This window comes from Sceloporus occidentalis, unplaced genomic scaffold (assembly GCF_023333645.1).
Source record: "Sceloporus occidentalis isolate IW3139 unplaced genomic scaffold, rSceOcc1.0.p SCAF_2, whole genome shotgun sequence".
Classification (NCBI taxonomy): domain Eukaryota; kingdom Metazoa; phylum Chordata; class Lepidosauria; order Squamata; family Phrynosomatidae; genus Sceloporus; species Sceloporus occidentalis.
In genome coordinates this window covers 262,578,363-262,591,938 of record NW_028316982.1, presented here as the reverse complement: position 1 = coordinate 262,591,938, position 13,576 = coordinate 262,578,363, and the positions used below count along the sequence as shown (strand labels likewise).

The 13,576-nt window shown below is 42.6% G+C and overlaps 2 protein-coding genes across 3 annotated transcripts in view; both read right to left on the bottom strand.

The window, feature by feature from the left end:
• ME3 (malic enzyme 3) overlaps window positions 1–13,576 on the bottom strand; it is a 142,963-nt gene that overhangs the window by 81,627 nt on the left and 47,760 nt on the right. The window lies entirely within an intron of this gene.
• LOC149320079 (coiled-coil domain-containing protein 89-like) lies at window positions 11,218–12,851 on the bottom strand. The gene has a single exon (XM_089508265.1). It carries the CDS (start codon window positions 12,361–12,363, stop codon window positions 11,278–11,280), a length of 1,086 nt encoding a protein of 361 aa, XP_089364391.1. The 5' UTR covers window positions 12,364–12,851; the 3' UTR covers window positions 11,218–11,277.

Sequence of the window (13,576 nt, the reverse complement as noted above, 5' to 3'; positions counted from 1 at the left end):
CAGGAGCAGTCAGGGGATGATGGGTTAGGTGGCAGAGGGGGCGAGATGGGGATGCAGGGGCAGTCAGGGGATGATGGGTTAGGTGGCAGAGGAGTCGAGATGGGGATGCAGGAGCAGTCAGAGGATGCTGGGTTAGGTGTCAGGGTGAAGGAGTGGAGCAGATCGGGGTCTAGGAGAAGGCAGGGGATGATGGGATTGGTGGAAGGAGTGGAGCAGATGGGGTCTAGGAGAAGGCAAGGATGATGGGATTGGTGGAAGGCTGAAGGAGGGGAGCAGATCAGGGTCTAGGAGGACGCAGGGGATGATGGGATCGGCTGGTTGGCAGAGAGGAGATGGCAAGGAGGAGGAGGGGAATGATGGAGCAGGACGCAGGGGCCAAGGGGGGGTGGCATTGGAGTGCTTTTCCACACCAGAACAAATCGCAGTGCAATCGAAGGCAGCCTGGAAGCGAATTCTCTTAAGTCACTTTTTTCCTGTTTTTACCAAAATGAGGGGTGACTTCAGAAACACTGCTGAAGCAATTCGCAAGGGGCTCCCATAGAAATCAATGGCATCTGATAAAACAGTCACTTTATGACATGAAACCGTATCATTGGAAGTGCAATCAGTTCGGAAGTGAGCTGGAACTGAGCCACAAAACCACCAAAAAGCTCTGTGTGATATACTCCTATTTGAGAAGAAGCCCTAGCGGCACAGTGGTTAAATGCAGCCACTCACTCACAGTTGCAAGGTTGTGAGTTCGATACCAGCCAGGGGCTCTAGGGTTGACTCAGCCTGGCATACTTCCATAGGTCGCTAAAATTAAAAATCAACTTGTTGGGAGCAACTGGCTTACACATTGTAAACTGCTTAGGCAGTACTTAAGTGCACTGATAAGCGACATAAAATTGTACTTGCTATTGCTAAAACTCAAGTAGGAAAAAAGGATTAGATATATTTAGGACATGACTAGATGTAGGACTGGGGACAACTCTTACAAGACATGACATCCAGCAAAACAGCCCAACATTTCCTGAAACTAGTGGCTCATCTGGAGGAACCCTTAATCTCACAACAACCCTATGAGATAGGTGAGAGAGTGAGGGCCCACCTACCATGATGCTCCTTATATAAAATGACAAAATCAAGGTTTGCATTTTGTAATTATATATATTTTAATATTTTCAAACCATGGATGGTTGAATCCATGGATACAGAGGGCTGACTGTGCATTAACAATGTCATATAAATTAAAGGAGTGGGTTTTTATGGCAAGCAGTGAAGGAAATGAATGATTGGTGAAGGATTGGGTCCAAAAGGATTAGTTCAACCAGAGACACTTAGTTTTATTAATATGTAGGAGTGTTTGTGTATTGCTGTGGAGAAAAACAATATGCACACAAAAACAATACAGGGCTTGGATATGATTTCCAAAAAGGCTGGTTCTGGACCTGAAAAGGATGTCAGAAATATTCCCCTCCCTGCAAAAATGAGTGCATCACCATTTTTAGCCCTTTCTTAATCATATTTTTTAATAATCTAGGACTCTGAATATCCAAAGGACTGATTACATTCTATATTTAACAAAAAAAAAAATTTAAACCTTAATTGCATCCATGTGTAAGCGTCAACCAGGAATAAGGCTTTTCTTCCTTAGTAAAATCACTTGTTTTATTCTCTTTACTTCTGGCATGTGCAGTCCATGACTCAGACACAGAAATGTTTAACAAATGAACTCCTCTGTTCAAAATGTTGATATTTTCCAACATCTTTATTCATTATTCCGTTCTTTTCACCCTCCTCCACACATAAAATATTCCACTCTAGGCATAGCTTTGAATGGTTGTCTGTTCACCTGAGAAAGAGTCACTTATGTGAAAATCCGTCCCACCACATTTGGTTTTATTTGAATATTTTCATGCCCCTGTCAAAGAATATTCTGTTGCTGCTGCTATGTACCATTAAATTGGTTTTGTCTAATGGTCAGCAAACTTTTGACCTATGGTAATCAAATTGGTTTTGACCTATGATTTTGACTTATGAATGAAAGACCTCCAAAAGCCATGCTCAACTCAGGGCTGTGGCTTCCATTATAAAGTCAATCCACCTATAATGCAGATATCTTCTTTTATTTCCTTTATCTCCCCTCCTCTTTGTCTAGCTATCGTCCGATTTCTCTTCTTCCCTTTCTTTCTAAGGTTTTGGAACGGGTCGTTTATTCTCGCTGTCTTGAGTTTCTTGAAGCCAACTCCATTCTTGATCCCTTTCAGTCCGGTTTCTGCCCGTGGCATTTTACAGAGACAGCTCTCACTAAGATCTCGAATTACCTTTTACGGGCCAAGGCTAATGGCCTTTACTCTGTTCTCATCCTTCTTGATTTGTCTGAAGCATTTGACACTGTTGATCACTGTCTTCTAGTTGATATACTTTCCGACCTTGGGTTCTCAGACTCTGTTCTTGACAACAACGACTTACTAAGGATTCTGTATGGTGTAGTATAGGAGGAGGTCAGTGGGAATGACACCATAAGTGACACCACTGCTTTGAAGAAATCTTACTAAGAAAACCTTGGAGTAGGATTTTCATAAATCAGAATTGATTTGAAGACATATGACGACAAAGTTAGCAAGCTTGGAGGAAGTAAACTTGAATCTTTTACATTAGCAGAGCACATTGTATTAGGGTGGTGAGCGTAAATTGATCGATGTGGAATAACCAGGCTTGGCTTCAACTTTTCCAGCCCTACCAGACAAGCAGAACCTGTTTTTTTTTGGGGGGGGGGGAATGGGTGATGAGCCACCCAATGACTGCCCTGCTGACAGCACCGGGGTGCATGCCGTGAGATGTTCCTCGTGCTGGAGATACAATTAATGTTGGTTCCACAGTAGGAATACAGAGAACTGCCTTTAACTGAGTCATATCCTTGTCCCTCTAACCATGTATTAAATACTCTCCAACATTTTACGTGTGAAAACTGGGACGATTTTGGCCCAGGGTGTGCTCAGCACGGCAAAAGTTATTAATGGGAAAGCACAGACAAACTACAAGGGGCGGCAACAGTTTGCTTTTGCCTGAGCCTACTGGGAAGGGCAAAATAACGGCTCCTCTTCTCTTGTTGTGTTTATTGAGTGCAAACAACTAATGCACTTTAAACGTGGTTTGTGCAACTGAGGTAAGCTGAGGACGCCACTGGAGTCCAGGCCCCAGCTATGCAGAAATGCATCTAATCTGTGAGTGGTGTCAGGGTTTTGATTTATTTTCCTGATTTTTTTTCTGTCTGTGCCTGTAGGACAAGTAGGTCCTGCATGTAGTGATATCCTTTTGCGCTAGAATTCCTTTGGTTAGAATAAAGCTTTTCTTTAAAGTACTTTGCCTCTCCTGTACATGCCTTAGCTTAGCTAGTTCTTCACTGCGTTGCCAGATACCAGTGGAAGTCCCCAGCAATGTCCCAATGCATTTCTAAGGTGTAACACATTAATAATTGGGTGGTGGCAGCAGGTTTTTAGATTAAAAAGGTGGTCTCAAGGGGTCACATGCAGCTCAGGAGGGGTGGAGGGGGACACATAGAGAAGCTTGACAGTGTTGTTTATGTTGTAACCTAGAGCTCAAAGGAAGTATCTACTGTAGTTGTGTTGCTAATGGGGTTTATATTTTGTTTCCTGGATTTTACCACTGTCTCCCAGGCAGAAGAGTGGTTTCTGTCTATATGAATGTTCCTCCATACCTCCTTAACTGAGAATAGCAGCAATGACAATAACATCTAGTCAAAATGTAGGCATGTGACTCTAAACTGGCTGCATCCGCACTGCAAAAATAATCCAGTTTGGCACCAACTGCTGTGACTCAGTGCTATGGAATCTTGGGGATTGTAGTTTGTTATGGCACCAGAGCTCTCTGGCAGAGAAGGCTAAATATATCACCAAAGTACAATTCCCAGAATTCCACAACATTGAGCCATGGCAGTTAAACCAGATTATTTCTGCAGTGCAGATGCAGCCTCTGTCACAGTTTTCTTTTTCCTGCATGATTTTTAACACCTTTGCCTGAAGAAGAAGCTAGTGGAGCTTCAAAAGCTTACAACGTGTAATCTGTGCATCTCATAAAGGGACCGCTGTTACACTGATTTTACACTGAAAGCTCAAGAGAGAGGAGAAATGCTACAGAGGGATGAGGAAGCTGAGGCAAGACATGATTATAATGCGAGCCAAAGCAGTTGCACTTATTTAATATTTGTTTTATTTGGCAGTGATGGCTAATGGTTATGCCAAAAACCACATGGGGAGAAAAGTGCAATTAGAGAGAACAAACTGCTGAAAATAAACATGATGACCCCCTTTCTTCACTGAACTGCATTGGCTTATTTTCTTAGGCTGCATCTGCACTGTGGAAATAATGCACTTTGACACCACTTTGACCATCATGGCTCAATGCTATGGAATTCTGGGAACTGTAGTTTATTGTGGCACCAGAGCTGACAGAGAAGGCTAAATGTCTCACTAAACTACAATTCCTAGAACTCCACTGCACTGCGCTATGGCAGTTAAAGTGGTGTCAAACTACATTATTTTTACAGCTCAGTTGCAGCTTCAATTTTCCCTGTCAATTATCTGTCAGTTTTTTGTAGGTATAATGATCTTTTCGGTCTCATCTCTTATTATTGTTGTCTCACATCCCCTTCCTTTGTAAGTTATTCCCACTGTCTGCTGTAAACTGTCCATTTCCAAGGAAGGGTCTTATTTATTTCCATCTGGAAAACCTTCAAAACTCCATATTATAGAAATAATAACAATAAGAGGATTGGTTAATTATGTCTAAAACATTTTTTCTGCCAAATATTTGCATAGATTTTATTTTATTTACTTTTGGAGGTGAGGAGAGGGTTTTGGATGAACTGGTGGTACACATAATCACATACTCTCCAATGTTTCTCAGATGAAAGCCACACATATGTGGCCAAGCAACATTAGAGTAGGTTCAAGATGGCAAAAGTTATTAAATAGAAAAGAGCACACAAGCCAGGACAGGCTGCAGCAGTTTGCTTTTGCCTGAATCTACTGGGAAGGACCAAATTCTGTCCCTTCCACTCCTCTCCCCTCCTGAGTTAAATGAATGCAAATTAATATTGCACTTTGAACTCATTTTGCAGCAACAGAAGTAAGCTGTGTCCAAAGGAAGGAAAGGGAAAGAAGTGAGGGAAACTGGGACAATTTAAAAGCCTCTTTAAAAAAAAGATGAGAGGGGAGTCATTGGGACAGTCGGAGGATATATGATCATAGATTTGAAAGCAATGGAAAAATTATTCACTTTCTCTGACAAATGTCCTGTACCCAAAGCAAGCAACCAAGTCACCGCCCACCGTTAATTATTTTATTTCTTTATGTCATCACTGAATTGCTGGAAGCTGGCCTTTCTCACAGAGTGACCGATGTGCTCATTAATCCCATTAGCTATGCCTCCGGAACCCAGGATTTCAATCTGAAAAACAACTCCGAGAAGTTACAGGACACGAGAACATGGATGTTGCCGTCGTACCGCTCATACTGCTCATAGGTCAAGCACTGGGAGAAGGAAGAGTGAGAAGACTACACAAGACCTAGTGAAAGGAAATGTCAGTCGTAATAGAACCATAAAACTAGAATAGATCTAGCCGTCATTCCGATCATGGTAGCTAATTCTAATCTTGCTAGCAGCTAAACCAAATTTTGCTACCATAGAAGTAACAAATGCATTGCTGCCAGCCAAAAGGACACAAGTCTGCTGAAAGCAAGATCTACCAGAAAGGGATTTTAAAATACAATCAAGAAACCTTTGTCTAGGAGATATATACAGAGGGCAATGTAGAAGGTAATGTTCTATATTCTCCACTTCCCCAGTTTTACAGATACATAGGCCTGTTACAGACAGCCAAAATAAAGCTGCTTCGAGTCACAGTGGAGGTATGGTGTTTCAATGATGCATGCGTCCTAAGAGTCTAGAAGTTGCACCAAAGCCACACTCCAGCCCTAAGGACTGGAGCGTGGCTTTGGTGTGGCTTCTGGACTCTTAGGACGCATGCATCATTGAAACACCATACCTCCACTGTGACTCGAAGCAGCTTTATTTTGGCTGTCTGTAACAGGCCATAGTCTTAGATGGACAGGTGTGTTATTATATCTGCCCGTCAAATAGGCAGAAGGCATACATTGGAACCTTAGAGTAGTGGGCTAATCAGTTGGTGACAAATGTCTCTATAGAATTGACAATAAAGGAAAACATGCTCATTGGTTTCAACAGCGCCCGAGCCACATGGGCAAAGACGAAATTCAAAAGGTGTTTTTTAAAATCTACCTTCCAACACGGCTGTGGGCAACACACTGAAACGTGCCAGAGTTAGAGCCCTTCTAAACTTCGGGAGGGTAACATGGAACAGATATGGAGCTGGGGAGGGGACCAAAACTTGAGCACTGAACATGACATATTTTGAGAGGGAAGTGGAGTCCATGTATCTTTCTGCCTCTAGGATTTTTTGTTTAATAGTAGATTTAGCTCTATCAGCGTTGAGCTTTAAAATTTCATTTTTATTGAGACCAAGCTCATTTAATTTCTTAAGAAGGGAAATTGCCCAAGAGGATTTAAAGGAATCCAGGAAAATTAAATTTGTCAGACCTCCAGAAGTTTTATGCATTCCGATTAAGGTGATTGAAATCAAAACAATATCATCAGCATATAACAACACTGAAAGTTTAACATCCTGAATAGTAGCTCGGAAAATTTTTGATCCTTTTAAGGCCTGGATGACATCATTAATATAAAAATTAAATAAAAAAGGTGCCAAAAGACAGCTCTGGCATACACCTCTATCTGTGGGGATGCTATCGGATAGAACCCCATTTGCCCCAAGTCGAACCCTGATGGTAGTATTATGATGTAACATTTGAATTAGAAGGAGCAGTCTTCTATCAATATTTGCCGCCGCTAACTTTGACCAGAGTCGATCTCGGTCAACTAGGTCAAAAGCAGAAGTAAAACCAACAAAGGCAGTGAAAAGTTCTTTTCTATCTTTTTGGGAGTATTTTTGAATCACATGGTGTAAAACAAAACATTGATCTAGAGTAAATTTACCCTTCCTAAACCTGGCTTGTTCTTCTGCAAAAATGTCATTTTCCATAGCCCAGACCTCTAGTTTGCCTAACAGGTATCTTGCATAAAGTTTAGAGATAATATTTAATAGGCTAATAGGTCTAAAGTTTTTAGGATCAGCCATAGAGCCCTTTTTATGAACAGGAATTACAATACTTACAGCCCACCTTTGAGGAATTTTGCCATACTCATAGAATCATAGAGTTGGAAGAGACCGCATGGGCCATCCAGTCCAACCCCCCGTCATGCAGGAAATCCAAATACTGGTTTATATAAGTAAATAATGAAGCAAGAGGTGGGGCCCACCAGTCTAGATTTGATCTGAATAATTCACCGGGAAGCATGAGTGAGAAATTTAAAGTCCCCACCAAAAAACAAATCCCAGGATTTTATAGGATGGAACCGTGTCAGCTAAAGCAGTATCAGACTACTATAACAGTGTGGTACAGATACGTTCTCAGTATTTCTGAAAAATATTTGGGGCACTATGGAAACTCCCAGAATTCTTAAACCAGCGTGGCCAAATGTAATACAAAATAGTAACGCTTCCAAGCTTTGCTTGCCTTAAACCATGCTTCCCTCTCTCTAGGTGCAATGTTTGTATTGATAGCATTATTATTATTAATATTATTATTAACTTTTATTTATAAAGCACTGTAAATTTACACAGCGCTGTACATACAATCTTTTTAATTGGACGGTTCCCTGCCCTCAGGCTAAGATCTAAAAAATCTTGTTCAGCCAAAAACTCCCTTTGGTTTGTATCTGTTCAACTGGTGCCTGGAAGCACAAGTTATCGTGCTGTTCCCGAGAACAGGGTGACCTAAAGTTTGATGGTTTCAATATTCTGTGATTTCCCAACGTCTTGGGAAAGAGTGTGCTGGGTTGTGAAAGGACCCCTTTGTGCCAAAAGGTCAGTATCTTTCAGTCTTCCTCAAATGTCTTTGGCATCCCCTCCAAGTGTCCTAATTAATCCTCTGTCGTCCCATTTTTTGGACTACTTTTAAAATGTCCCAATTTCTCTCCCACTTTCCCGCATTTTGCAGAAGCAAAATTTCCCATCTTGACCACACTCTGATGCTGTTTGACCACAGATGTCCCAATTTTCATCTGTGAAATGTAAGCAGATTCAAGCAAGCATGCTTGCTGTGTATCCAGGGCACATTTTATCTAGCACAGACTGCACTTGGAAAAATGATGAAAAGATTGTATATTATCCTTTGCATTCACAATTGGGCAATTTCAGCTGGAATGCTTGACTTGGCTTGAAGTCTTTCAATTTAGCTCAGCATTAATAATTTCATTTAGTATATTAGCACACATACAGATTTGCATATTCCTAGTTTACAGTGTCAGTCCCATGTTCTCCATGCCCCACAGCTGAACTCTTAATGGGAATCTAACTTGGTTGTTACCTTGGCATCACACTCTCTTGCTACCCTCTTCTGAACATCACAGTGCTTTGCATGGTTAACAAATGTCAGGTACAGTATGAGGCCATAGTTTGACATGCAGACTTCATGCTCAGGACTGCATGACTATCCCAACCTGTTTAAAGAAACAAATCACATCTGCTCAACATGACAGCATGGGAGAATGACTGTCGCAGGATGTCGGCTCAGGGTGTGCCTGCAGGAATGAGTCTAAACATTATTCTTAAACTGAGTAGTTGCCCAGTGTTTTGATGACTCACCTTCATAGCACCAAGGCTTGGAGAATCCCAACTGTGAAGTGCCTTTAGCTGTTATTCTGCTACTGACAGAATCTTAGGGGCTCCACAGACCAGCGGGAAAGGCCGGCCTGGGGGTGGAGTCAGAGTGTGGCGTCCACATGATGCATGCCCCAGCTCTGCCCCCAGGCTGACATGATGCTGTGCACTGCTCCACCTGGCAGCGGCATCAGCATGACCCAGTGGCAAGAGTGCAGAGAAGCTGCATGCTGGCGGCTATGGCACCCTTTCCAGGGCGCAAAAATAAGCTGCTTTTTGTGGCTCCATTTTAGGCTGTGGAAAGGACAGATCAGGGTCGTGGCATGTAGTTGCCGTGGCCCCGATCCAGTGCTAAAAGGGGCGGCCTGTTGAGCCTCTTAGAATCGAAAGGGACCACAAGTGCTATCAAGACCAACCCCCCCTGCTATGCAGGAATACACAATCCAAGCACTTCCGCCCATCTGTCGAGCCCCCTAAGACTCTATCAGTAGCAGAATAACAACTAAGGGCATTTCACAGTTTGGATTCTCCAAGCCATCTAAAGTCTGTTTAAAAACCTCCACTCTCTGAGACAGCATATCTCACTGTTGAACAACTGTCACCATCAAGAAGTTCTTCCTAAGGTTGTAGTGGAATCTCTTTTCCTGTAGCTTGCATCCATTGCTCTGTGTCCTAGTCTCTGCAGAAGCAGAAAACAAGCTTGCTCCATCTTCAATATAACATCCTTTCAGATATTTAAACATATCCATCATGTCACCTCTTAACCTCCTTTTCCCAGGCCAAATACAGTGGGACCTCGGTATCCAGGGGGGATCCATTCCAGACCCCTGCATGGATACCCAAATCCACAGGACCTCAAGTCCCATTGTCCCCAATGGCAGTGCATGCATGCATGCAACTATTCCGCCTTTAGGGATAACAGGACTTCAGGTGAAGTCCGTTGTCTGTAATGGTGTCACCGCTATGTGCACATGTCGGTACTGAGGACAACAGGGACTGTTCCTAACAGTGGCGCATTGGGGACAATGGGGGCTTAAATCCATGGATAATGAGGCCCCACTGTATATCCAGATCCCTAAACCATTCCTCATAGGTTTTGGTTTCCCTCCCTCAAGCTAGAAGAGCATGCCATTTTCCATGCTCTGATGTGATCACAGTCCAAAAGGGTGAGAAGAGATTCTCAGCCCTCAATGAGGGGGGCATCTTCTCTAATCAAATGCCAGTGATGAAACCTCAAGAAATCATCTTGAACTATTATCAGCTTTACAAAACAAACGAGCTGTCAGCAAGTTTCATATAAGCACCAGTCCAGACTCTCCTGATGCAGGCATCTGACTAACATCTCCAGTTGTTTTCCTCCTGTTTTGTTTGCAACACCTTGCCTGATGAAGAAGAAGCCACAGAACTTGGAAAGCATGCAACAAGTATATTGTGCATTTCGGTTGGCCAATAAAGGTATTACTGTTCGGTGGAATTTTGTTTGAATTTACTAAATGGCCAGCACAGCTAGCCCTGCATGGCTTGTTCTTGTGGTGTGGCCTAGTGGTTTGAGAATTGGAGTGAAGTCCAAATCTCACTGCAGAAATAATTGAATTCAATTTTTATTTCCTTCATTTTCCTAGAGCAGTCGCAGAACAGCTGGGAAGTGCACACAGAGCCTGAGGTCTCCTCTGAGCACAGGTTGGGAACCCCTGCCCTAGAAAAATGTTTTCTCTAGGAACTTTTAGGTTCTTCTGCACAATTCTGTGATCTGCGTCTGGCAGAAGCTGCACTGGAGGACCTAGTTATTCCTAGAGATAACATATTAATCAAGACCGCAAATAATCAAATCTGCAAAAGTCAAGGCCACAAATGTGGAGGGCCAATTCGTCTCACTTAATTAGGGAGACATAATGAAAAAAAGTTAATGTAGCCTACTTGCATCTATACAGAAGGTAGATGCAAAGCTGAGTAGAGGGTGAGCCCTGGTGTGACAACAACTGGGAGAGAAGGAAGATGCTAATTAAGTTTAAAAATATATATTCTCTGCAGGGTCTTTGCAAGTTGCAAATCAGTTATTCCTTGCAAATCGTAGCAAGCTGCTCCTCTTTACTAGTTGAGCTGGAGAAATGAATACAGCTGTTTGCTGGTACCTGAAGCTGAGTCCACCACTAATGGAGAATTTGCATTTTCATCTCCTACCAGGAGATGAAAACAAGACTCAGAGCCAGGCCCTGAATTCAGGCAACCTGAATTAGAAATCACAATATTTAATCCGTTTTCTCTATGCAACATTTTTCTGAGATGAATTGTTAACTTGAGAGTCTTCATACAAATATGGTTGTTCTAAGGTAAAGCCTAAGCAATAAATTTTAAAAGCAGTGTTCAGCAGTTGAAAAATTAAAGCTTTATTTTTATCTTTTAAAGACTGTAAATAACAACAACAAAAATCATGCTAGTAGCAAAGCTTACAGGTGACAAAGTCCCACTGATTACGCCATGAAATGACGCAGTTTAGCATTTAACTCTTTCTCTTTAGTAAGCAGCTCTGTGCTGTGCTTCTTGTAAGCTTCAAACTGCATCTGGAGTTCAGCATAGGCTTGTTGTGCTCCATCCAGTCGATGGTGAAGGTCCCGAACCCGGAGATTACTGTTTACCAATGCAGCCTCAGTCTCAAAGCGCTGTTCAGCTGCCAGTTTGGCTTTCTCCATCTCTTCTGCCTTCTTCTCTAGTTGCAGTATCTCCCATTGCTTTTCCTGCAGTGCCTTGCCTCGATCCATAGCCAACTTCAGCAATTCCTCTTTCTCCTTAGTCAGCTTTTCCAGCCTGGTTTGCGCATTGCTATCGGTTTCCCTTAGCTGCTTTTCTGCTTGTTTCAGTTTCTCAGTGACATGATGGTGCTTCTCCTTAAAGATTTCCAGTTGGCATCCCAAGGACTTCATTTCCTCAGCATGGACTCTGGCCTGTTGGCTTTGAGCTTCCAGAAACTTTTTCTCTCGTTCTTGAGTATGTTGGCTGTCCTCTTTGTAACTTTCCTTTAAAGATGCCATTTCCTTAGAGAGTGTCTCCAGCTCAGAAGTGAGCCGGGCCAGCTCTGCTTCTTTCTCTTTCAAAGGTTGGCTGAAGAGATTTTGGTTCTCTTGACGCAGGCGCCGGTTTTCTTCCCTCAGCTGTGTGTTCTGACGTTTGTGCTCGTCTTTGAAATGGATCATCTCCTCATGGTTGGCAGCTAAGTCCATAAAGCGCTCTTCCAGCTGCTGGATGCGCCGGGTCTGATTCTCCAGTCTGAGGGCATCTGCCATCCTCATCTCCTCCAGCTCTATGTTGAGCTGTTCGAGGGCTTTGCAACGCAAGAGCTGGTCATCTGCTCGCTTCTTCAGGATGCAGATCAGTTGAGATTGTTCATGGATGCGTGAACGCAACATGGCCTTCTCTCCTTTCTCCCCACTGGAGAGGCCCTGCAGCTTCTCCAAGGACTCAAAGGGCTCTCCTATGTTCCACTCTAGATTGTCTTCAGCCTCTGCTGGGATTGGGAGGGGAAAGGCCATCTCTGGGTCCTCCTCATCTTGATGAGGCATGTTGAGGAACTCCCGATGCTCTAAATTCAAACTAGTTCGTACTTTCCTGTAGATAGCATTCGAAACCTCTGAGTTCTTGTACCATTTGTTCCAGCAGTTGAAACAACCGTTACTGGAAGCATTCTAAGAATTCTATGATATCACAAGCCAAGAAGGCTGGAACTTTCTAGAACTAGCGCACTTTACATGTGCCTCTAGACCTCATTGCATCTTCGTGATCTATAGATGGAAAATAAGCAACACAAAATTACTGCTCATCCATTCAGTTCTGAGTTTTGAACACTTCAGGTAGCATTTTATTCACAAAGGTCTTATAGGCAAGCAAATAATAATCTCCTGTGTTGTTGCCTTAATAAACATTATTTGAACAGAAAGAGTAATGGGTCTATTACCTCTTCCTTATGATTCAGAAAAGTTTTAGTCTCGATAAATTCAGACTGACTCTTGGGTATCTAACCTTCTCTGCCAATGAGAAGGCTAAAACTACAAATTCCAGGATTCTGTGGCATGGAGCTATGGCAATTAAAGTGGTATCTAACTTCATTATTTCTACAGTGTAGATGTACAGTGCTGAAACCTCCAAGCTGGACTGGAGAATCTGCGATCACAGCATATGGTGGGGGGAGCTCAAAAACGGCTGTGGGGTATGGAAAAAAGAGCCTTGGAGATAGTCTTGGAGACAGGGAGGGCTGGGCAGGCAGGGAGAGCTGACCAATCCAAGCAGGCTCTGTATACAAGTTTTCCTGCTAAGTAAGTGCATATCATAAGCATTTGAATTAAAATTACAATATTGAAATCAAATCTGATGTTTTTTTAAATGTTTATTTGGTGTGCATTGAAAGAGGGGTAGTCTTATATGGCGAGTATATCCCAAACCCTATATTTTAACTGGAAAGGTTGGGAGTCATCTTATATGCCCATTTGTCTTATACGCCGGAAAATACGGTAAATCTCCAACTATGCCAACTAAAACTTTAAATCATAGGTTGGAACAGACCACAAGGGTCACTTTACAGTCTACAGAAGAAGATGTAAAGATTGCTCAATGCACTCAAAGAATTTGGTCCAGTGAAACAGGAAGAAACAAAGACTTTTTACCAGATGAGGTGTTAAGTCCACAACTGATGAAAAGAAACACGTTGTCGGTTACAAGAACGGATCCAGAAGAAACTCTTGAAAAGGACAATGATATAATTGAATTGATAGACTGGAA

Bases quoted from the DNA above. Each gene is read 5' to 3' on its own strand.
- LOC149320079 (XM_089508265.1), bottom strand. From the start codon at position 12,363: ATGCCTCATCAAGATGAGGAGGACCCAGAGATGGCCTTTCCCCTCCCA.